At 42.2% G+C, this 25,863-nt stretch overlaps 1 protein-coding gene and 1 long non-coding RNA gene across 3 annotated transcripts; one reads left to right on the top strand and one right to left on the bottom strand.

The window, feature by feature from the left end:
- Positions 1-11,018: 11,018 nt before the first annotated feature.
- On the bottom strand, positions 11,019-13,919 carry LOC306647591. 2 transcript variants are annotated; one of them, XR_013760133.1, is made up of 4 exons: positions 13,669-13,919; positions 12,325-12,375; positions 11,910-12,184; positions 11,019-11,768 (listed from the first exon to the last, which is right to left on the bottom strand). It is a non-coding gene; the product is annotated as an uncharacterized lncRNA (long non-coding RNA). The 2 variants fall into 2 exon arrangements; XR_013760134.1 differs by having other exon boundaries at positions 11,932-12,184; positions 13,669-13,891.
- Positions 13,920-13,963: 44 nt separating this feature from the next.
- On the top strand, positions 13,964-25,571 carry LOC306648508 (insulin growth factor-like family member 3; the record flags this gene model as incomplete). The annotated part of the gene is made up of 5 exons (XM_079118700.1): positions 13,964-14,084; positions 22,647-22,700; positions 22,785-23,043; positions 23,227-23,295; positions 25,103-25,571. The coding sequence occupies 5 exons, from the start codon at positions 13,964-13,966 to the stop codon at positions 25,179-25,181; spliced, it is 582 nt and encodes a 193-aa protein (XP_078974826.1). The 3' UTR covers positions 25,182-25,571.
- Between the last annotated feature and the right edge of the window lie 292 nt (positions 25,572-25,863).

Raw genomic sequence — 25,863 nt, 5'->3', positions numbered from 1 at the left:
TATCCCTCCTTCCTCCCTCTCAGTCTCCTTCTACTCCACTGACATTCTCTCTGTCTTTAACATATTCAATCTCTTCTTCTTTCCATTATTTTGCTCTAGTTTCCACATGTGAGAGAAAATAATCACCCCTGATTTCCTGAATATGGCTTATTTCTTTTAGCAAGATGTTCTCCATTTCTGCCCATTTACCACCAAATGCCATAATTCCATGTTTTTTTTTAAATGGTTGAGTAAAACTCTGCTGTGTATATGCAACGCATTTTCTTAATTCATCTATTGACAGGCATCTGGGCTGATTCCACAAGTTGGCTCTTATGAATTGCATTGCTAAAAGCATTAATGTGCCTGTATCACTATAATGGGCTGATTTTAGCTCTTTTGAATAAATACCAAGGAGTGAGACATCTGGGTCCTGTGGTGGTTCATTCCTTGTTTTCTGAAACACCTCCACACGCCATTCAGAGTAGCCGTGCTAGTCTGCAGTACCATCACCAATGTACAATGTGTCTTTTCCCCCTCATCCTCACCAGCATTTATTATGATGTGTGTTCTTGAGAGTTGCCATTCTGACTGGAGTGAGGTGAAACCTTTGTGTAGTTTTGATTTGCATTTCCCTGATAGATAGAGATGTTGAACATTTTGTCATATACTGGTTGGCCATTTGAGTTTCCTCTTTTGAGAAATATCTGTTTAATTGTTTTTCCCATTTATTGATTGGGTTATTTATAAATTTTTTTTGGTGTTATGTTTTTTGAGTTCTTTTGTATTCTGGATGTTAAACCCCGGTCAGAGAAGCAGCTGGCCAAGATCTTCTCCCACTCTGTAGGTCCTCTCTTCCTGCTCTCAATCATTTCCTTTGCTGTATAGAAACTTTTGAATTGGACGCCATCCCATTTCTTAATTCCTAGTTTATTTCTTGAGCTTTGGGGCTCTTGATGAGAAAGTTGATGCCTGCACCTACATGCTGGAGTGTTGATCCCATGTTTTCTTCTAGCAGTTGTAGAGTTTCTGTTCTGATTGCTAAGTCCTTGATCCACTTTGAGAAGACTTCTGTGAAGGGTATGAGAGGGATCTAGTTTAATTCTTCTACATACGGATGTCCAGATTTCCCAGCACCAGTCATTAGAAAGACTTTACTCCAAGGTGGTTTTGGCAAATTTGTCAAGTATCTGATGACTGTATGTATGCAGTTTTGTCTCTGAGTCGTTTATATTCCATTGGACTCAATGTCTATTTTGATGGTAATACCATGCAGTTTTTGTTACCATAGAAAGCTGTAAGTAATAATGTTCCATGTATTCTGTCCACAGAATCAAATCAATGCACCCAGCCAACTGCAAGGCCAGGTAACTATAGGAGGTCCACAATGCTAGATTTAAAGAATCTGTTCTTATGTATCTCACTGGAAAGGAAGCCCCAATTACTGTTTTCTTTTGAGTGACAGGACCCTGATACCAAAAAGTAAGCACCCCATGATCTGGACTATCTAACCTGAGGAGTTTACAAACTCTCCTACTCTGTTTTTCTAAATAAAATTCTAGTTGTAGATGGACACAATGCCTTTATCTTATTTATTTATTTTTATGTGGTACAGAGGATGAAACCCAGGTACCCAAATGGGAGGCAAGGGTTACACTGCTGAGCCCCAGTCCTAAAACTCTGCTACTTTGTTTAATGAGAGTCTAGCAAAAGACTTGCAAGGGTTACAGCTGGATCTAGCAATCCTTTGCCATATGTGAATGACTTGCTCTTATCCAGTCCTGACTGCAAACAGTGCCTTTCAGACACTGTTGCTGTATTAAACCACCTCTCCCCATGTGGATATAAGGTGTCCAAAAGAAAAGTTCAGCTTTGTAAATAGCAAGCCCCCTATCTCAGACTTCAGGGCTGCCAACTGTAGATTTAATAAGTGGCTCTCTCTCAAGGCTACAATGGATTGTGACTCCTGGCAGGGTCACCTGTGACACCTGGAGCATAGCCTTTGTACTCCCCCCTTAAAAACTAGCTGTGTCCCCTGGCTGTTAGAATGACATCCTCTGGGACAGAAGTCACTGTATATTCTCCTTTGCTAATAAAAACATCTTTTTCCTTTCTCTCCAAACCTTGTTCTTGTTATCGGATCAGCCTCAGGGACAAGGGCGAACATATTCAGTATCACTTCCCCAAGATACACCTTCCTGATGTCATCCCTTCAGAGACCCTAGAAGAGTTAAAGGAAAGTAGCAAAAGTTGGAACTTTCATATAAATGAACCTGGAATCACCCAATTCAGTGGCTAGGCATGTTGGATCATGTTGGATCAGGCCACCCTCAGTCTCTCCCACTTCTTCTTTGAGAATCACCTGAACATAATTTCCTTAGAAGACTTTGATGGTCTGATCTCAGGTGCAAAAACATTTTTGGCCAAAACCAAAAGCTTGCTGAATGACTCAGAGCTTCTTCCCTTGATTACTCACTTACCTCAGGATGAAGGAATACTAGTTGGTCCTGCCCCACACTAGGGTTTTTTCCAAATTTTCTAGCTCAGGCACTGAAGAGCGCAAGGTGGCCAGCTACCTTCTAATCATACAGGAATGCTTTGGCTCCTTCTCACCTGGTTTCAAGTCTCTCCTTCCCAATATTTGCTGTTTCTATAGTTTGCAGGAGCAATGTCTCTGGAAATATCAATGCCATTATCAAGTCACTTTTTTTTTTTTTTTTTTCATTAAGGACTCATCACAGCATTACTGAAAGAATGGACATTTTTTTAAGCTGTCTCTTTTATCTCAACTCCCTAAGGTCTCCCTCCCAGTGACGGGAACAAAGCCCTTAAAGCTGTTCCAGGAATCAGCCCCAAACAGGGAGTAAAAGGGTAAATTGAGCCAGATAGCCAGATAGTGCTCAAACAGTAGGATTACCAGAAACTATTGACCAGAATCTACGCCCTGCTGTAAAACATTGTGAAACATGTTGTATGTTATCAGCAAACCCAGACCCCCTTTGAAATTTCCCGGCAGCTTTGTCCCCCTTTTCCCTTTCATGTGCGACCCCTCCCGATGTGTGGTCTCTGCCTTTATAAACCTACAAGATTTTCTGCTAGGGACTCGACTCCTTGAGTTGGGTCCCAGCGCGCTGGAATAAACACCTCTTGCGGTTTGCATCAAGTGACGCCTCCTGCGGTTGATTGGGGTTGCCGTGGATCCATGGGACAGAGTTGGGGTTTCCTTTTTGGGGGCCTTACATTACCATGGTACAGAAGATGACCTGGGCCACAGAAACTCCACACAGAGGAATCTGGGCAGAGAATAGTGATGGTCTGATCATCATAATGCCTGTGGTGTGAGGATCCAGAGAGCTCCTTTGTCTAAGTTTCAAGGACAAGTGTGGACATGTGCTTTTCAGAGTAACACTGAAAGCTGTCTTGAAAATCAGAATCAGGTCCCATTCCCCAGTGTTGAAGATCGAACACCTGAGAAACGCTGAAGCAGGAGCAAAAAGTTTTAATTAAAGGATAGAACAGAGAGAGAAGCAGGCTCCTCTGGAGAGGGTGGGGACAAGAATTTGTGCCTGAAGGAGTGGGAGTGTCTTGCCCCTTTATGGATTTTAGGTATCCTTTCTTCTCAGGTCCCCTCTTCCTCTTATCTTGCTATGTGACCAAAGACAGGAGAGGACCTACCCAGGGGTACCTCTCCCTATTTTCCCAAGAAGGCCGGAGGGCAGATGCTCCGGGGACATTCGAAGCCAGAATTAAGGATAGGTAGTGTAGAAATAGTGGATCTGGTCAAATCGAGGAAACAAAGCCATGAAGCCACCTGCCTCTGGAAGTTGGAGACTGTCCCTGGAAGAATGGAATGTCAAGGATCTCTGGAGCCCATTGATTACCAAATTTACCTGCCTTTATCAAGGACTGCAAGCATGGAGCTGCTAATTAATGCCCCCTGGACCCTTACCTGCCTGAATCACCTTGGCTCTCCCCCTGACCATTGCTTCTCACTTTATGCAATACCAAACCATCCTAGTCACTGTAGGCAGGAAGGGGAGAGATAATGGGGGAGAAAACTGGAGAACAAAAGAGATTTTAACCTGTAAAAGATGTAGGGTGATCTCACTTCTTGGGACTTTAGAACATCAGCCATGGCCCCCTTCTTCCTCCCAGGAGAAGCCTGTATTATTACCTTTAAATAAAACCTGCTTAATATGCTTGCCTTGACGTGCTTCTCTAGTGTTCAAACTTCACCATTAAAGGGAGCAGAACTCGTCACCGGTAAATGGCGGTATCTCATTCATGAACAACTCCTTGTTGGAGGAAGTGTTCCCTGGAGGTAGGTGACCTTGGCAACAGGTTAGAGGAGTGGGAAGTGCTCTGGAGGCATTTTCTTTTCTCTTGAATCCACCTCCGACCTCCATCTTCCTCACTGGGTCATCCGTTTCTACATCCATTTTGCCCCACGTCAGTATTATGTCAACAGCCATTGGAGTGTGAGGCACCACTCAGAGATGTAGCCCAGACAGAAAGAGGGTCAGTGCAGAGGAAAGCGCCAAGGACAGAAGGACCTGGACAAGTTCAAATGGTCCCAAAGCCTGGGGGTGGTGATCCTCCTATGAGGAAAGGACTAAGGATGTGCCTGGCTTTCCATTCTGCCCTGTGTGGGGTCAGTTTGTGGGTGTACATTCACCCCATCTTCCCTCCAGCCTGCCAGACAGCTCTTCCCATCCAAGCTTTGCTCCCAGCTTTCCAGCACAGGTGGCATGGAAGTGGGACTGGGGTCTTGATGTGTGGGGCTGCTTTCTCCTGCCCTGGAATCTGAGAAGACCAACAGCACAAAGTTTTCTAATGAGCCAGCCTATTAGCTTATTACCAAACTTTGAAAACTCTGGGTTTGATTAGATAAAAATACAAAGGAAAAATAATATCTTTGAAATATAAGCATTACCCCCTCAAACAAGCTTTCCAGGATGCTACTGAGAGCTGGGAAGTTAGGGTGTACTCATTTTTCCCCCTTGGAAGTGTTTTGGGAGGATTGGTGTTAATTCTTTAAGTGTTTGGTAGAACTCACTGGGGAAGCTGACTGGTCCTGGGATTTTCTTTTCTGGGTGTTTTTTGATTACAGATTCAGTCTCTTTGCTAGTTGTAGATATGTTTATATTCTTCTGTGTTGCCTTGAGTGAGATTTGGTGGTTTGTGTATGTATAGAAATCATTCCATTTCTCTGGGTTATTAATTTGTTGATGTACAATTGGTGGTGTGATATATATATATATAATTTTACAAAGGATATTATTATAGTGTTGGAAAGGACTTATCTGGATTTAGTTAAACTTAAGCCCAAAGTAAACTTGTTAACATGTTGAGAACAAAGGAATAAAAACTGAGGGAAGAATTTCATATTGAATTTCTCGCTTGTCAGAAGTCATTGCCATACCAAGTTTACAATAGCATGCCTCAGTGAGGGCTACTCCAAGAAAATATTCTTGTTCATAAGGAATTTATCTGGTGTGCAATAAATGGTATAAGCCCTGATATGCCAGTGCATGCTGGCATTTCATTCCTTTGCCTCTGAAGGATGTCTTGAAAACTAATATTGCAATGCCTCCAACTTTGTTCTCTTTTGCCTAAGATTGCTTTAGAGATCCAGGGTCTCTTTCAGTTCCCTAAGAAATTTTTTTGGTACTGCATGATTGAACCCAGTGGGGTTTAACCACTTAACTACATCCCCACCCTTTTATATTTTGAGGCAGTGTTTCACTATGTTGCTTAGGGTCTTGCTAAGTTGCTGAGGCTTGCTTTGAACTTGTGATCCTCCTGCCTCAGCCTCCTGAGCTGCTGGGATTACAGGCATGCACCACCATGCCTGGCTGGTTCCATAAGCATTTTAGAATTTTTTCTACATCTATGAAGGATGTCACTGGTGTTTTGATGGGGAGTTAATCAAATGTATAAATGTCTTTAGGTAGTATGCACATATTAGTAATATTAATTATTCTAATCCATAAGCATGGGAAGTCTTTCCTTTTGTTTGTGTGTCCTCTTCAATTGTTTTCATCAGTGTTTGGCAATTTCCACTGTACATGACTTTCACTTCCTTGTTTACATCTCTTCCGTGGTATTTTGTGTTGTTCCCTTTTTTTCCCCCCAGAATGTGATTGCGTTTTTGACTTTTTCTTTGGCGAATTCACTGCTGGTATATTTAAAGGGCTACTGATTTTGTTGTGTTGATTTTGCATCCCTCTACTGCCCTGAATATGCTAATCGGTTATAAGGGTCTTTTGGTAGAGTCACATAGAATCATATCATCTGCAAGCAGGGATGATTTAATTTTTTTGTTTGTGTGACTTTCATTTATTTCTCTTGCATAATTTCTCTGATTAAAATGTCTAGTACTTTACAGAATAAGAGCAGTGAGAGTGGACACCCCATCTTCCTCCTTATCATAGAGGAAATCTATCAGGTTTTCTTCATGCAGCATGATGTCAACTTGGGTTTGTCACATGTCCCTTTATTTGTGGAGGCATGATCCTTCTATGCCTAATTTGCTAAAGCTTTTATCATGAAGGGATGTTCAATTTTGCTAAATGTTTTTCTGCATTTATTGAGGTGATCATATGATTGTGTGTGTGTGTGTGTGTGTGTGTGTGTGTGTGTTACTTATGATTGAACCCAGGGCCTCACCCATGCTAGATTAACACTCTGTCAACTGAGTTACTCCAACAGAACAAATCATTTGATTTTGATCTTCATTCTAATTCTATGATGTGTTATATTTATTGATTTACATTTATTGAACCATTCTTGCATCCCTGGAATGAAACCAACTTGATCATACTATATGATCTTACTGATGTGGTCTTGAACTGAATTTGCTAGGATTTTGTTGAGGGTTTTGCATCCATTTACATCAGTGATATTGGTCTATAGTTTCCTTCATCATTGTGTACATATCAGGGTTTTTGTTATCAGAGAAATGCTAGCCTCACAGACTAATTTGGATGGGTTACCTTCCTTTCAATTCTTTGGAACAGTTAGAGAATACTTGGTGTTAATTCTTCTTTAAAAATTTGGTAAAATTCTGAACTTGGGATGTAACTCAGAGGTAGTACACTTGCCTGGTATGTGCAAGATTCTGGGTTCAATCCATAGTACCTCCAAAAAAAAGTTCCTTTGTTAAAGGTTTGGTAAAATGAAGCCATCTGGCATTTGGGTCTTTGGCTCTTTGGGTTGTAAGGATATATATGATTCAATTTCATTACTTGTTATAGTCTCTTAAAGTTTTTTTGTTTTCTTTTTTTGTTTAAGTTTTTTTTTTGTTTGTTTGTTTGTTTGTTTTTGTCCTGATGTTTCAATTTTGGCTTGCCATATGTGTCCAGAAACTTATCCATTTCTTTTTGGTTTTCTAATTTACTAGCACATAGTTTTTCATTCTGATCTCATGAGGAAAGTCATTAGCAGAGAGAAAAAGTAGCTACTGCCGGTAATTTGGCAGAACCTAACCTAAGAAATCTTTTTGACTACCTTGCAGGTAACTTTGACAATTTCACTAATACAATATTTTGTTCAAACTTATACTAGTGGGTCCTTTTTAATACTTTGCTCTCTTTATTTAACCTAGTTATGGGATAATAAGTGATAACATTGATAAATATTACCAACAAGACAATGTCTGTGCTATTATCAATACAACATGCTATTTACATGTAACTCCCTCTGGGGAAATTGAAGCCCAACTATGTAACATCATATAACAAGGTGGGCAATTAAAAGCCTCATTCAGTTCCCCTTGGGCATTTGATTTATTCAGATGGTTGCCTTCAAGCCTCAGTCATAAATCACCATGATTATGTATACTGGTATTATGGTATTTCTATTAATATTACTTTGCATAATCCCAGTGATTCAAGAAGCTGAGGAGGGAGAATCATAAATTCAAGGCCAGCCTGGGTAATTTAGTGAGACCCTGTCTCTAAAATTAGTAATGGGGACTGGAGATGTAGCCTAGTGATAGAATGTCCCTGAGTTCAAACCTCAGTATCACAAAAATGCAAATAATCAAAATATCACTTTATCGTATTTCCTTTTAAAACGAAGCACCAGTTTTCTGTCAGATCTCTGCAGAAATACAACTCTGCATGAGTATGGTTTGCCTCACACTTTGAGACAACAACCAGCAACTATGGAACAGACATGATTTAGTTTAGCAATGAAATCCAGAGGAACCAGGCCTGATAGTTCTCATTTTGGTCTCCGTGTTACTCAAATGTGAGTAAAAGGATCTTGACATTGACTTCCAGCCATTAACTTCTCCCCAGTGCCACATGGAATGTGACCAACTAACTGGGACATGTCTATCCCAGCAATAGGAACATGGACAGTCTACCTAATATTAGGGAGCAAGTGGACATAAGCCATGTGAACATGGAGTTTAAAGGGTTAATTCTGTGGACTGAGCCTAAATACTCTCAGCATGTCTTTCTCTGAAGCAGCTCATACAAATTTCAGCCAAGTCATGGTTTACAAAGTACCAATATGTTAATTCTCTGTTGGAGTGTAGCTAGCAAAGATTTTCTCCATTCTGTAGTTTCTCTTGTCACTTTTTTTTTTGTTTAAGGGAATTATATTATTTATTTATTTATTATTTTTACAGACTGCATTTTGATTCATTGTACATGAATGGGGTTCATCACTTTGTATGGTTGTACACGATGTAGATTCATACCATTCATGTAAACATACATGTACATAGGGTAATGATATCTGTCTCATTCCACTATTTTTCATACCCCCTCCCTCTTATTTCCTTCTACATAATCTAAATTCCTCCATTCTTCTCTCACTCCCCACCACTTCATTCCCATTATATATCATCCATTTATCAGGGAAAACATTTGGCCTTTGGATATTTGTGATTGGCTTATTTCACCTACCATGATATTCTCCAATTCCATCCATTCCCTTTGCTGTGTAAAAGCTTTGAAATTTGATGCCACCCTATTGACTAACTGTTAGCATTAATTCCCGAGTTTTGGGGTCCTATATGCTGGAGTGTTGACCCTACATTTTTCTTTAGCAGTTGCATAGCTTCCAATCTAATTCCTAGGTCTTCAATCCATTTTGTTTTTATGCCTGTACCATGCAGTTTCTGTTAGTATAGCTCTGCAGTCAGGCATTGTGGTGCCTATAGCACTTCGTTTTTCACTTAGAATTACTTAGGCTATTCTGAGCCTTTAATTCTTCCAAATGAATTTTAGGACTGATTTTTCTAGTTCGGTGAAGAACTCAATTCACATTTTGCTGGGGATTGCATTGAATCTATGTATCTTTTGGTAGTATGGCCATTTTAACAATAATAGTTCTGCCTATCCATGAACACAGGAGATCTGTCCATCTTTTTGTGTCTTCTTCAATTTCTTTCTTCAATGTTCTATAGATTTTGCTGTAGAGGTTTTTCACCTCCTTGCTTAGATTTACTCCAAGGTATTTTACTTTTTAAAGTATGCTGAGTGGAATTGTTTTATTTTTTCTTAACAGACTCATTGTTTATGAAATAAGAAAGTTTATGAATAAGAAAGTTATTGATTTTTGTAGTCGATTTTGCCTCTTGCTATTTTGCTAAATGTGGTTGTTAGTTCTAGCAGTCTTTTGGGGAAGCTTTTTGTACCTTCTAAGTATAGCATCACATCATCTGCAAAGAGTACTAATTTACTTCTTCGTTCCTATTTTTATTCCTTTTATTTCCTTCTCTTGCCTAATTGCTCTAGCAAGAATTTCTAGCACTATATGCTTTGCTATACTTTTACTAAATCCTTGTCTTGCTTGGTGCAAAGGCACAAGAACTGAGAGAACAACACAATTGTTGGTAAAGACTTTACTTCAGGTATTATCCTAACACTGTTAGCACAAATTGATTGATCAGCAACATTTTTGGAGAAACATCTGTGTGTGTGTGTGTGTGTGTGTGTGTGTGTGTGTGTGTGTGTGCAGTACTGGGGATTGAACCCAGGCACACTTCATCAATGATCCACATCACTGGATCCTTCTTATTTTTTACTTTGAGAGACAGGGCCTTGCTAAATTGCTGAATGTGGCCTGAAACTTGCCATTTTCCTGCCTCATACTCCCAAGGTGCTTGGATTACAGAGGTGTGCCACCACACCCAGCTTGGAGAAACATTTTGATTAACAAAAAAAGAAAAAAAAGGGAAATGTGTTGGGGCTGGGGCTGTGGCTCAGTGGTAGAGCACTTGCCTATCATGTGTGAGGCACTGGGTTTGATTCTCAACACAGCATACAAATAAATAAATAAAGGTTCATCAACAACAACAAAAATATTTTTTAAGAAAGGAGAAATGTGAAAGTTGAAGATGCCAAGATGATATCATTCTTCTCACACCCAGATGAAATTGAAGCAAGGAAGTAATGAAGGAAGGGACTCAAGCTACCTAAGATAAGCAGTTTTAAATTATTTTCAAAAGTTCCACAAAATGTTCCTTCCTTTTCTACAGGCATCCCACACTTTGCACACCTCACCTGAATATGCATAGATTTATATAACAACGTTTATTTCTAGCACTCTTTAAGACTGCCATAATTCAGAAAAGATTCCCATGACAGAACACAAGCTGAAATTAGAGAATTCAAATTAAAACTACACTGAGATTCCATCTCAGTCCAGTCAGAATGGCAATTATCAAGAATACAAGTAACAATAATTACTGATGAAGATGTGGGGGAAAAGTTACACTCATACATTGCAAATTGGGGCAAACACTCTGGAAAGCAGTATGGAAATTCCTCACAGAACTTGGAATGGAACCACCATTTGACCCAGTTATCCCACTCCTCGGCCTATACCCAAAGGACTTAAGATTAGCATACTATAGTGACACAGCCACATCAGTGTTCATAGCAGCTCAATCCACAATCGCTAAGCAATAGAATCAACCTATGTGTCCTTCAACAGATGAATGGATAAAGAAAATGTGGTATATATACACAATTGAATATTACTCAGCCATGAATAAAAAATAAAATTATGGTATTTCCTGGTAAATGGATCATTTTAATCAGCGTTTTCACTGCTGTGATTAATATACTGCACCAGAACAAATGTAAAGGAGGAAAAGTTTATTTGACTGCTCACAGTTTCATAGGTCTTAGTCCTTAGAAGGCCAGCTCCATTCCATGAGGCTCAAGTGAGGCAGAACATCAAGGCAGAAGAGTGTGGCAAAGGGAAGCAGCTCACATGATGATCAGGAAACAGAGAGAGACTCCATCTGACAGATTCCCCAAAGCCACACCCCCACAATACCCTCAAAGCCATGCCCTCCTCCAGTTACCACTTAGTTAATCCCATCCTGGGATTAATTCACTGACTGGGTTAAGACTCTCACAACCCAATCATTTCTTCTCCAAACTTTCTTGCATTGCCTCACAAGTGAGCTTTTGGGGGACATCTCCCATCCAAACCATAACAGAAGAGACATAAGCTCCAGAACTGGGTTTGAAGGCTGGACAAATTCGCTATCACTCAGGACCCTGTGGCCCTACCTCTATCACCAAATTGACTAATAACTGCCTTCCTAGGGAAAATTTCCTATTTGATCATTTTGCAGCAAGCTGCCTTGCGGACGTCTGGAGAGAACACACTTAGCCAGACCACCTTGTGAGACATGTTGTTTTAATGCCATTCACAGAACCATGCCCCCCATTCCACTTATATCCTAAAATGCATCCTGTCCACATGTTCCCAGGCTCCAGGGAGGAAACACTGAAGGACAGTGTGGTTGGCCAGATCAGCTGCAAGACACGAAAGAGGCAGAGACTGAGCTACTGGGAGAGATACAGACCTGGAGGGGGCTGGGGAGATGTAGGGCTCACCCTCCCCAGGGGCCAAGTGCCCAGCTCCCCTCCCTGCCACAGTTCCTCTTCCAGTCTTACCTTGATTAAGGCAGGTACTTACCTCCTGCAGATCCTGGAGGTAGGAGACTCAGGACACTATGATGTCTCACCATGAATCTTCAACTTCACAACAAACTTCTTGTGGTGGCCAAAGGACTGAGGAGAGCAGAGCTCAAAGCAAGGGCAGTAAGTACAAGTGGGGCCACAGTGCTGCGTCCAGTTCAGGGGCAGGATGGTGTCATAGTCACAGCACTGCTCCAAGAGGTTGTAGATCCTGTCCCCACACCTGGGTGCCGGCTGACACAGCCATAGTTCTGAGCAAATGTGATGTGTGGGAGACCCAGAGTTTGTGTCTCTCCCAAGGAAACAGGTGACAATCACCAGGTTGTGGTCCCAGGCAGGCTCTGACCCCGGCCAAGAGTCCTCCTGTCCCCACCCTCCAGGTTGTCTTTACCTGTGCTTCCATCTGTGCCTGCAACCAGGGGCAAGACGATGCCCACACATACTGCAATGGTGGGGAAAAGAACTTAGTGGGGTTGGGGCTAGAGGACACCCTCTGGGAAGGCAGGTGTGGTAGGAAGTTGGCTTCAACTTAGATTCAGAAGAGGTTGGAGCACTTTGGGATATATAATGGAGGAACTGACCTTGCAGAATGTGTCCCTGAGAAGGGACTGAAAGCAGGATAGCCATGGGCTGAGCTGAGCTTTAGCTGGACTATTTGTGTACTGCAGAAGGAACAGAAGGGAGATGAAGGAATTCTTTCCACATAGGCAGGAACAGGTGGCTGAGTAAGGCAGCTATGCAGGGTGGGGCAGGGTGAGACTGATTTTACGAAATGGCTGCCAGAGTCCTCCTCACTCTGCCACCAGTCTTTGTTCCCCCTCTGCCCTGAACAGAGGTTCCACTCAAATCAGAGCACACACTCTTGGCGCTAATGAGTTCTGACAGGTCTCATCCTGATGGGATGCATGCAGGGTAAAATGGCAGGGCCAGAAAACAATCAGGGAGGTTACTGAAAGGCATCGTGGAGGGACACAGCATGTGGGGGGTCCCCAGAAAAGGTCTGAAATGTGGAAGGCAGAGGTGTGAGGGTCAGGAGTGTGAAGAGAGAAGAGGAGGGGCTCAGAGAGCAGGAGAAGAGACGGATGAGGCGAGGGGAGGAAAAGGCGGGAAGAGTCAGGCATGCTGGGAACACCTGTAGCCCAGCTCCTTGGAGGATGGAGGCAGGGAGATGACAAGCGTGAGTCTACCCCTGAGCAACCTGGCAGGCTCTAGGGCTGGGGTTGTGGTTCAGGGGTAGAGCACTTGTCTAGAACATGCATGTCCCTGGCTTCAATTCCCACTTCCATGGGGGAACAGGCAGGAGAGGGAGAGAGAGGAAAAAAGAAAAGAGAAAAGGGAAAGAGGGAGAAATGAGCAGGGATGGGGAGAGATGGAGAGGTGGGGAGAGACACAGGAGGAGAGCAGGGGTGGAGGCAGAGTGGAGATGAGAGGAAAAGGAAGTGTTGGGAGACACCTGGGAGGAGGGGAGAACCAGGGAGGAGGCAGGGGAAACAGGAGGCATCTGGGTGTAGGAAAGAAGGCAGGGGAGAGGAGAGAGCAACAGCAGCAGGGAAGAGAGGGGGAAGACCAGGGGAGAGAGAGAGAGCAGAGGAGAAGAAGGCCAAGCAGCAGGGCTGCAGCCATCTGGGCAGTGCTGGCTGTGGGGTGGGGGTCTCTGAAGGGCAGAGTTAGAGTTAGGTCCACAGGAGGGTGAGGGCCTGAGCAGCCAGGCCTGGGCTGGGCCAGGTCCCCTTACCTAGCATGCAATCTCTGGTCTTCATATGGCCAATTCCAGCTTCATGCTGCAAGGATGACTCAGAGCTCAAGAGAACTCAGAGAAGAAAGGCAGCGCATTCATAGATGAGAGGGGGAGGATGAGAGGTGGAGATTGATTCCTTTGAGAAAAAGGTAACACAGGACCAACCAGTGCTGTCACGAAAGAGTGGAAGAGAGTACAGAGATCCTCTCAGGCAACCCCTCAGTACCACCTCTGAGACAGGAGCAGCCTGGCTGTAATCACCACGCTGTTGCAATAGGTTTCATTTTCCAACATGGCCCAGGAACATTTGCATGGTGTTCAGATGGCCAGCGAAGCAGGTGGGCAGGTGCAAGACAGGGCAGCGATGGAGGGGGAGGGTGGGAAGGAGTGTGAGGCCAGTAAACAGGTGGCAGGTAACCATCAAGCCACATCCCCAGCTCTTTTTATTTTTTATTTTGAGACAGAGTCTTACTAAGTTGCGTACAGTCTCATAAAGTTGCTGAGGCTCGTTTTGAACTTGTGATCCTGCTGCCTTGGCCCCCTGAGCTGCTGGGATTATAAGCATGAGCCATGGCAACAGGTACAATATTTAAAATGCAAAATGCAAATGAAACCAACAAGACAATAACAAAGGCAGTTTCCATAACAAAGGTAGTTTCCATAACTGTCTTGAGCCATGACATAAGCTTGAAAGTAACCATCTGAATAAGTAAAATGTCCACGAGGAACTGGGTGAGATCTGTTACTCATCCAGCCTGTTCTCTGATGTTTTTGCAGGTGGGCCTCAATTTCCCAGAAGTAGTTGCCTAGACATTGACTGTAGTGCTGCTAATAGCACATTATCTTATTTAACTAAATTGATAATCTGCAGCAAAATTATCATTTGATAGCTCATGATTGGGTTGAATGAAGAGCAGCACTATAATCCAGTAATAGCAGATTATAGTTTTTCCTTGGAAAGGTAATTGTTTTTCCTCTAGTAATACCAATTTTTACCAAATATAGTTAAAAATCTTTTTTCAGAATCAGTTTAGTTTGGGCTTGATTATTTACATAAGTGTAGCAAGAAGAGCGATTTGCCTTACAGCACTGTCAGATTTAGAAACATTTTGAGCTTAGGAAGCCAAACTAAGGTAGAGTTTAGGTTTTCGCCTGCAGTACCCACTTTCTTGAGGTCCCAGGGTCTGCCAGGAGATGACAATTATATTCACTCACTGTAAGGCTGGGAATCCACAGTGTACAGTGGCTCATACCTGTAATCCCAGCAACTTGGGAGGCAGGAGGATCACATATTTGAGGCCAGGCTCAGTGACTTGGCAAGACCCTGTCTCAAAATAAGAACATTTAAAAGGCTTTGAAAATAGCTCAATGGTAAAGCATCCCTGGGTTCAATCCCTTGTAAAAAAAAAAAAAGTAAAAACAAAAATATTTAGGTAAAAAACTGTCTTAAATAAGAGACATAAAAATTTACAAGTTTTGTCAATTCATTTGTTCTCATGTGATTTTCTTTTTCCATACTTTTATTGATGCCTATATTTCCACCTAATGGTGGAATTTATTGTTAGTAGTCATACATTCACACACTATAACTATGTAATTTGGTCAATATCATTCCACTTGCCCTCCACTCTTCTGTCCTCCTGATCCCATCCCTCTATTCTACTGATATGCCTTCAATTTTCATGAGACCTCTCCCCCACCAACTTTATCTGCCTTTTCCCTTTCTAGCTTCCATATGTGAAGGAAAATCCACAACCTTGACTTTTGAAGTTTGACTTATTTTGATTAACATGACGTTTCCTGCCAATGATGTAACTTCCCTTTCCTTTATGACTGAATAATACTCCATTCTGTATGTACACCACATTTTTCTTATACATTCACCCATTGATGGACACCTAGGCGAGTCTCATAGTTTCACTCTTGTGAATTGAATTGTTCAGCCATAAAAGTGGGTATGCATTTATTGCTATACTATGACTGACCTTAATTCTTTTTTTCCATTCTTTTTTTATTTAGCTTTTAATTGTTTACAAACTGCATTTTGACTCATTGTACACAAATGGGGTACATCATTTCATTTCTATGGTTGTACACAAAATAGATTCAATCCATTCGTGTAGTCATACATGTACATAGGGTAATGATGTCTGTTTCATTCCATCATTTTTTAGACACCCTCCCTCTCATTTTCTTCTACATATTCTAAAGTTCCTCCATTCTTCTCTCATTCCCCATCTCTCCACCCCCATTATATATCATTCTCCACTTATCAGGGAAAACATTCAGTGTTTGTATTTTTGGGTTTGGCTTATTTCACTTAGCATGATATTCTCTAATTCCATCTATTTATTTGCAAATGCCATGTGAATGTTGTTAATTTGTGTATGGAACAGGGTATCCTGCCTCCTCCCTGACTGGGTCTACCTCAGCAGCAGAGTATCTACCCTGTGAGTTTGTAGTGTCCCAGTAAATTACCAGTGCCTCAGAGAAAAGGGGGAAATAAGCAATAGCAATAACCAATGCAAAGAATGCACAGCATTAAAATAAATACCCTGTACCTGCTATGATATCTACAACACTAAATACTACAAAAACAGAAATAATGGGGTCAGTAATTATCAAAAGCAAAAACAGTAGATAAATGTAAAGTAGATCTGTTGTTAAAGTAAACAACAGGCGTCCACTGTGCCATCCACAGTACTAATAACTGCAAGCACCTCAGTGATGGAAGCAGAGTTATGGCAACCAGACAGTTATAATATATGGTAAAGATGCTGTTCTTTAAGAGAGAAGGAATGTGATGAGAAGGCAAAAGAAATTTAGGAATGTTCACAATGTTAACAGAGAGAAAGCAGAAGAGATGTAACATGTGATGGCAGAAGACAGGAAAGACAAATAAACAAGAGAAGCAAGCAAAACAAAACAGAACAAAAAAGTACAAACAAACACCCCAATCCCCAAAAGACAAGGAAAAAAACAATCATTTAGAAATGCTAAATATGAGATGTTTTGGTCAGATTTTTCTCTGCTGTGACTAAATGATCTTACCAGCACAATTATGGAAGAGGAAAAGTTTATTTGAGGGCTCACAGTTTCAGAGGTCTGAGTCCACAGAAGGCTGGCTCCATTCCTCAGGGCTTCAGGTGAGGTTGAATATCATGGCAGAAGAGTGTGGCAGAGGAAAGCAGCTTGCATCATCAGGAAGCAGAGAAAGAGACTCCAATGGAATATAGGTGTATTGTTGTCTGGAGTTTCATTGTAACAGACCAGATGGATGTCCTCCCCAGGTGGGGCTGCTGCAGGTTCTAAGTGGGAAGCTCTGGTGTCTGGGCTTCACTCTAATAAGACCTTACAGCCTTTGTTGGGGGTTATCTGCTGTGAAAAGGGTAGATCAACACACTCGTAGGGTTGGGTGGATGCCAATCTCTGCTGGGAGTCTGGATCTCAGGAGACTTTAGAGAATTATACAGGTGAGTCATGCCACTGCCCATGAATATGGCCTTCCCAGGTTTAATCCTTGAGTGTATTCATGCCTGCCCACCTGCCCTCCTCTTCAGTTTCCCAACCATCTTCAGTGGGTCACATGAACTGCCAGACTCCATTGCTGTCTTGAGTCCCCCTGGGTACAATATTATCCGTGCCTCTTTCACTCATGTTCTGATAGGTACATCTCAGGTCACACATAGGTCACACATCTCAGGTCATACTTGCCAGGACAGTATGGCAACATTTGCTATGATCTTTGAGGTTCCTGTAGCAGTAGGCTGCCACCTGGTCTCCTCAAGATGGCTCCTTGCCTCAGCTCTCAGTTTTCCAGTTGAGAAACACAGAGCACTTTTCAGGAACCAGCTCACTGTGCAGCCTCTGGAGCTCAGGCTGCTTTTCTGGTATACAGGTTTTTTCCTTGTCAGTTTTGTCTGTTGTATTTCTTTCTCTGTTAGTATCATCCCTCCCCTCTGCAGTGAACCAGCACCACTGCCACAGCCAGCTTTTCTATGGTGGACTCTATCTTGTTCTTTGTCCAATTCACCTAAATTTCTGAGTCTCTAAAGCTCTGATTTTGTGATGCTGAACTTCAGTGAATTTCCTTTCACCCACCTCACTGAGAAGCAGTATTCCCACTGCTTGAGCCCTGAGTCATGAGCAGCTGGAAGTGCAGCCTTCCTCCAATCTGCCATCTTGAATCCCCTTTCCTCATGTAATTAATCTTTACTGTTTTATCTTTATTTGTAATGTCATGAACTCACAAGTTTGTCAGAGTTCTGGAGATATCCACTTAGTCCAATGATCATAAGGTTATCACAAATCTGCCCTTAAATGTACTTGTTTGGGACTGGTTCTATAGCACAATAGTAGAAGGAACCCTAGCATGAGTTTCTGCGACTTTGCTGGTAGGACAGGGCTCACTCTTTAGACAAAACCATACTACACATTCCTTTGAAACAGGGCCTTTGCTCTACCTTGAAAGAGAGAGACTTAAATCGTAAGATACTTTGAAGCCCTATGTGAGCAAGGGAGGTTCCATGAGAGAAGCCATTAAATATTATAAGAAGTATAGTTACAGATTATTTATTTATTTATTTAGTTTTTTTGTCCTGGCACGTGAATGCCTAATTCTCTCACCACCATTGATTGAAAGACTGTGATTTCCCTATGGAATTGCCTTGCTGCCTTGTTAAAAGTCACATGGACTTAAGTGGGTCTATTTCTGGTCTGTCTCATCATCTGTTGGTCTATATGTCCATCTATTTGTCAAATATGTGCCTTCTTTATGATTATGGATTTATATTGATTCTACAAACTGGGGAGTGTGAGTCGTGTGAGTCTTCCGGACTATTGTTCTTTTCCTTACTATATACATATATATATATATATATATATATATATATTTATATATATATATATATATATTTTTTTTTTTTGCAGTGCTGGGGATCAAACCCAGGGCCTTGTGCTTGCAAGGCAAGCACTCTACCAACTGAGCTACATCCCAGCCCCTTACTATATTTTTGTCAGTTCTGATTTATCTCACCTGTCCATGCACATTGAAAAATAAGTTTGTATGTATTTTTAAAAATTTCCTTTCCTATCACCCTCCCTTCCCTTCATTCCCCTCTGTCTACTCTTACTTTCCTGTGTACACATGAGTACACCACCATCATGAACCTCCCCACCATGTACATCCATGAGAAATCAATTAAAAAAATAACTATGGGTAAATGGTAGAAAGATCAATAGAGGGGAGGGAGCAGGGGGTAGAGAGAGGGAATGGGGAGGGGACATACTGGGGTCAGAGTTAGAAGAAGATATACTGCATGCTTGTATGATCATGTCAAAATGGATTCTACTGTCATGTATAACTAAAAAGAACCAATAATAAATAAAGATTCCTGCTGGGATCTTGACTGGGGTTGGTAAGTCTATAGATTAATTTAAAGAGAACTGACATCTCAACTCTATTTCTGTTGTATCTTCCAAATCACAAAAGAGAGATGATTTAAATCTCCACTGAATCATTTTGTGTTTGATTTTGAGCATGTGCTACCCCTTCTGTGTGTTTTACTGGACATATACCAAAGTATTTCATGGGACTGTTTTTAAAATTTCAGTTTCCAGATGTTCAAGCTAAAATAGGTAAATATTTAATATTTGTGTTTTGAATTTTTATCTTACAACCTTCCTAATGCCTATTATGATCACTTCCAGGAGCTTTTCTTTATATTCAGGTAAATGACTCCCCTTGTTCCCTGGTGATCTCGTGCATTCACTGGAAAAAATAAGTGAGGATTAAGTTCAGCTGGTATACATCTGGGTGGAGCATTCTCATTGTTCCAGCACAGAAGAGTCTGGCAGACTCAGGAGCAGCTTCTGTAAGGTCATTGATATTTGTTTCTATTTCAGGAGCTGTCACAGGAATTCTCTCCTTATCACCCACACCTATGTTTTGTAATTAAGTCTGAGGCTTTCTGTCTCACCTCACTTAGGCTAATGCTGCAGGCCATGAAACTGTTTAGCTATAGTGTGGAAAACTACCTTACAAAAAACTTTTCTTTACTGTTGTAGTCATTGGGTCTATTTTATTTTGGTGTTACAATGCACCACGGACACAGGGATCTGGCACCTGTGACTAGTCTTGCTTTTGCAGAATCTGGAATCTAAAAAAGGGCTTGTTGAAATTATTTAAAATTTTGTTTTGTTTTACTGGTCGAATCTATCAGACTGACTCTTGCTTGAAAATTGGTTTGATGTAATTTTTCTTTGCTGGGGTCCAGCCCTAGCAGCAGTCAGGTGTCTGAGGTGGATGGGAGGCATCGGGACAGTGGAGAAACAGCACACAGAGACACCAAGTGTTCTGAAGCTGAGTCTGAAACTTTATTGTTCACAGAGTCTTTTTGTATGTTTTTTTCCTTTAGTATTGATTACATCATTTCATGGTTAATACAAGGAAATGTTAAGTAAAAAATCTTCAAGAGTATAATTAATGAACTTATTCAATAAACATGTTTTTACTGTATGATAGGTTAAAAAGAAAAACAGTTCCCAGCAAGGTAGAGGCCACCATGCTCTGTTTAGTTTACATTTCCCTGAAAGAATATGATGTTAAGTTTCTGTAGGAGTTACCCCTTCCAAAAACTCTAGTTATTAACAGTGGAATGTTTTTTGTTATTAGTAACAGAGAATAGAGGAATCAGCTTCTTGTTAATATTTATTCTACTTCATGTACTCAATGATGGACTAAAACTGTAACTAGACATAGGAAGAATACAAATTGTACCTATGATTAACCTATTTATTTATTAACTGGGAAAAATATCCTTAAACTTAATCATAAACACTAAGAAAGCAATGAAGACCAAACACCACATCAAAGCTCAGAGGAATACTCTCATATACTTATATATAACTTTTAGAGAATTTGTATACTAAAAGAAATCACAGGCTCCTTACAAATTTGAGCAAATCATAATTGCTTAATTATAATTTCATCTAAGTATTAATATTAAACTTTGTTGTATGTTATTTTGTGTCCCAGCACCATGAAATCTCCCCAGTATTCACTATAATCTGAATCTAAGGATATATTGATTATTAGCATTAAAAGCAAGTGCACATGGAGACACACCTATGGCCCCCAAGAAGGAGGATGATCTTTCAACAGAAAGGTGTCAAGTGTTGAATCCTCTACTCCAACAGAACTGTGTCAAGTGTTGGAGTGGCAGGAAACAGATGCAGCATTTCTTCATTGATATTTTATTTATACTGATTAATTCTAGAAATTGTGTATGATTTTCCTCCACAGTTAGTTCCCTTCACCTTCACAGTTAGTTAGTTCACTTTTCATTTGTTAAGGATTTGTGGGCTGTGGACTTGGAGTTATGAAATCAACTAATTAACTTAGGACACAGGAATGTAATTCTTCTCTGTTTTCCTAGACGTTTATCTGTGTAAGTGGGGTGGGGCTATCATCACGGGTGGGATTCCTGTTCGGATGCATGGGCAAGGAGAAGGTGGACACGCACAAACACACACACACACACACACACACACACACACACACAGACAAATGAGAGGAGGTATAATAATTGATATGCATGTACCAATATGAAGTATTGCACATCCAATTTAAGAGAGGACAGAAGGGGTTTTCTCCCACTGAGGTTGCATTTGTACAGTTCCATGTTCTACCTTATCCCTCTTTAACCATCCTAAAGTTGTCACTGTAAGCTGGGGAGGAAAGCAAGAGAAAATGGAGAAGCACACCATACTACTGCTCCATATGTTGCCTCATCACACAAATAATGATTGATGGTGACAATAAAAAGTGCTAAGAAACATGGATGGAGCATTTCTTTGGATGAGAAACCTCATGAAAAATAAAGGCACTGCCTTTCCATCTGATCTATGAATCCCAGAGGTCTATCCTGTGACTGACTGGTCCTTTTTGTTTGCTCGTTTGTTTTGTACAGTCAAGAGGAGTTTCCAAAGCCTTCAGATTTTCAAAGTCTTCTAGATCATGATACAACTTTTTATTTCCCCCAAAATAACTCTGAAGAATTATACAGAATAGATCGGGAGATGAATGTGGTCTGAGTCTGGGTTAGAATAGCCTTTGCAACTTGCAGGTTGAGGAGGGCCACAGCCTAGGAACAACCAGTGGCCCATGGGTGGTTTGCACAGAGATGAGGGAGGGCCTGGGGATTCTTCCAAATTTTGGTTGGACCCTCATGAGTGTCAATACAGGGCGCAGAGTCACAACTTTGAAAGTTCCCACTATAGCACGTGCCTTGGGATTTCGATAGCATGTGCCTTGGGATTTCAAGGGGGATTTTTGAGAGGAGGGCAGCCAATGGGGGCAGACAGAGCAGCTCAATTCACTGGTGTGTGGCTTTATCATACACATAAGTATGACTTCGTGCACCACCCTTTCCGGTACACTGTGCCCTCTGTTGCAAAAGGAGCAGGCAAGCCCTCCCCTGGGAACGGCACAGAATTCCTATATAAGCCACAGCTCACAAGCCCCAAACCAGTTCTGCTGCTGCTCCACCACCTGCTGCTCCCCAGCCTCAATGTATCTATGGTACTCAGACACTTGGGTAAGGAGACTCCAGCCCCAAGTCAAGCCTAAGTGTTACTGCATCCTTGGGGTGCCTCTGAGTCTCAGCTTTATTCCTTTCTTACTTTTCAGTTCTCAGCTTTCCACTGCTAATAACCCTCCCTTCCCCCATCATCTCTGACTGCACTGCAGTCTCTCTGCCAACCTGCAAAGTTCAGCAGCTTCCCTCTTCCAAGGGCCCTCCTGCATGTCCTCACCTATCGACCCAGACTCCAGGACTCAAACCCACAATTCATCTCAAAACCCACTCAGCCATTACCAGCAATCCAAGAAGCTCAGTGACATGGTCCCTGTGACATCTGACCATGGCAAGTCAGCTAAATTCCCAGCATCACTTTCATTTCCCTTCTGTTCTCAGTTGCTGTCTTCATGTTTGAACTCCTGGTCTCATCAGGCTCAGAAGGAGTCACAGGTGAGAACAGGGGCATTAAGGAGGGAGGAGGTGACTCTGCATGGGGGCAGGTCCTTGGAGCCCACCCAACTCTGACTCTTCCAGCTGCTGCCCCATGGCTGTGCCAGCCAGTGCCTCGGTGTGGAGACCGGATCTACAACCCCTTGGAGCAGTGCTGTGTTGATGACACTATACTGCCCCTCAAGCGGACCCAACTCTGTGGCCTCAACTGCATCTACTGGCCCTGCTTTGAGCTCTGCTGTCCTCAGTCCTTTGGCCCCCAGAAGAACTTCATTCTGAAGCTGAAAGTTCTGGGTGTGAAGTCCCAGTGCCACTCAGCCCCCATCTCCAGGGACTGTGGCAGGTAGGACCCTGCCCCTGGTTGTGGCAGGCAGGGGCAGGGAAGGAGGAGGGAAGTCTGGATGTCTACACCTCTCCTTTGAGCATCCCTTGCCCTGTGGTCTGACCTCTAGCTCGTTCTCAAATCTTTTCATTAGTCTTCTTGTCTGTGATTTGTAATTACTTGTTTTCTTCCTTTTTGCAACAGAGAGATGTTTTCCCAAAGATATGGAAGAAACCCAACTTTCTCTAATACTACTCACCAGGAGAGACTGAGGTAGGCTTCAGGATGTGTACAATAGCTAAAAAGAAGTCCGAGATGAATTTAGAGGACCTAATCTGAGTAAATTTTCCCAGAGAACTTGTAAACTGCTACTTATTGACTCATGACCCTTTGAATGAGAGTCACCTGTTTTGGTGGCATGTTAATGGGTGAAGTTCCATAGTGTCTTAAGGCCATCAGCTTCCTCATACCGCAATTCTGAGTAAGGAGAGTTCAGAGCTTCACTCACTCTCAGATACAGAGTAGTCCAGGAGGGCAGTGAGTTCATGGGAATGGGGACATTTTTCCATGTACAAGTGTACCGACTCTGTGTGTTTTGAACTCTTACCAAGTCATTGTTCATTTCTGGGTGCTGTGGAGTGTGAGGTCTCCTGTTGTGGCCTATGCCATTAACACAGACCGGACACATTTGTGTCTCTCCACCATCAGAATTGATTAACAATAAATTCCCAGGCTATACCACTTTCAGTGGTTGTAGTTCATCAAATACCTGAGGGTCACCCGATAGTCATAAGCTGGGGAATCACAGGTTCTTTTATTTCAATCTCAACTACTAATATCTATAAAACTCATGTCATACAACACACTTTAGGTTAGGGTGGCCACTGGGGCCCAGGAGACTGAACTGAGAGCAAAGGCAGAGAGTCACCAGAGGTGGTCAGATAAGGTTACTGAACTCGTTCAGGGAGCAAATGTGTCAGAGCTCAGAACTTATTCTCGGCCAAGGTCCCAACAGGCTGCAGTTTCAGAGTGTCACCTTGGAGTGGACCATGTATGATTGTCACAGGCAGGAGAAACCATGCTATGGTAAAGTCATAGCCTGCGTACACACACACACACACACACACACACACAGATAGAGAGACAGCATAGAACAGAGATTCAGAGATTTGTCACTATGGAGATTTTTTTTTTAAAAACCTAGGGGTAAATGGAATAAATGGATAAATTAATTAATCATGCTAATAAAAATGACCACCTATGAACTTACTGAATTAATCAGAAGTACACGGATACATGGGGAAATCAAACTCATATCAGTAAAAACCAGGCCCACGAGTTTATAAAACACATCGGACCACAATATGAAACAATCACCTCACCTGAGACCCATAAAAGGAGTAATACCCCAAGACTGAACACGGCAGTACCCTGACCCTCGTCACTCAAAAGGAACCTTGCCAAAAAATCTCCATGGCAACTGTGAGGTGAAGAAAGTATGGTGCTCCATTTTCAAAATATAGTATTTAGCTTTAAATATGAAATGCCTTGGGATGTAAGAAAGGCAGCTAGAGAATGGACAGCTAAAACAGGTTACACGAGAATGTAAACAGTCGCAGTCTCTTGATAGACAGGAGGGGAGAAGGAAGCGTTCCCCACACTGACCAACAGAGCTGAGCTGTTTATGTGCCAAAAGACCCTCAATCCAAGGGGACTTTTCCACCCAAGAGACAAAGGGAGGTGGGTAAACTGAAGGGACACCTCGTTAAATAACCCAATAGGAGAGAGTGAAACCTAGGTGGTGTTGGGGAAGATGGCGCCCGTGGCACTCAGCCCAGGAGGTTGTGAGGGATCTTGCCCTCTAGGGTTTCCAGGTTGCATCAGACCTGCTGGCACACCCTTAGAGATGTTGTCCAAATGTTGCTGGTGTGTCCCTGACTACCAAGCACCTGGTCTTGCAAGACAATCATTAAAGTAAAGCCTCACTTTTTGCTGTTCCTTGTGTCTCTTGGTCCATCTTTGGACTGGGACAGGTGAGCATCCTTCTCACAGCAACGAGTCTGTGCATCTCTCTTCTCAGGCCCCTGCATAGTGGGGATTCTCCTGCCCGTGATGTGATGACCACCCATGGCCCACTCGAAGACAAGACTCCAAACTGACACTCTGGAATGGCCTTCTGTCAGGACCCTGGTCTGGAATTAGCTCTGAGCTGACAGTTCAGCTCCCTGAACAAGTTCCTCACTGGTTCAAGAATTCTGTCTGACCATCTGTGGTGACTCTGCCTTGTCTCTGTTCTCTAATTCCTATGTTCTCAGTTCAACCTCCTCAGTCCCAGAGGCTGCCCTAGCACTTTCTTAGGCTTTCTGCAGTGTGTATTGGTGTAAAAAGTGATATGTGTCCTGAGCTTTTAGAAGCTATGATTGGAATGAAAGAACCTGTGATTGCCTGGCTCATGATGTTCAAATGACCCTCAAGTATTCACTGAACATCAACTGCTGAAAGTGATGTAGCCTGTGAATTTATCATCATTCAATAAATCCTGACTTTGTGCAAAGATACAGATGTGTTTGGTCTGTTTCTGGCACAGCTTGCTAACATCAGTAATGTACCCAGAAGAGATTTTTCCAGGTTGCATCAGACCTGCTGGTGCACCCTTAGAGATGTTGTCCAAGAGATTCCTAAATCTTCCTCACCCAGCACTGGGAAAGGGGATTTCTGGTTGTTGCTAAAATCTCAGTCCTTGTCTCCAATGCCAATTCAAAAAGGAGGATCTGGTTTTGAGAAAGAAAAAAGAAGTTTTATTTATTTGCTAGCAAAGGAGAAATACAGAGACTACTGCCC

The sequence above is a fragment of the Sciurus vulgaris genome (genome assembly GCF_902686455.1).
Source record: "Sciurus vulgaris genome assembly, chromosome: 17".
Classification (NCBI taxonomy): domain Eukaryota; kingdom Metazoa; phylum Chordata; class Mammalia; order Rodentia; family Sciuridae; genus Sciurus; species Sciurus vulgaris.
This window is presented reverse-complemented; position numbering and strand designations above follow the sequence as displayed.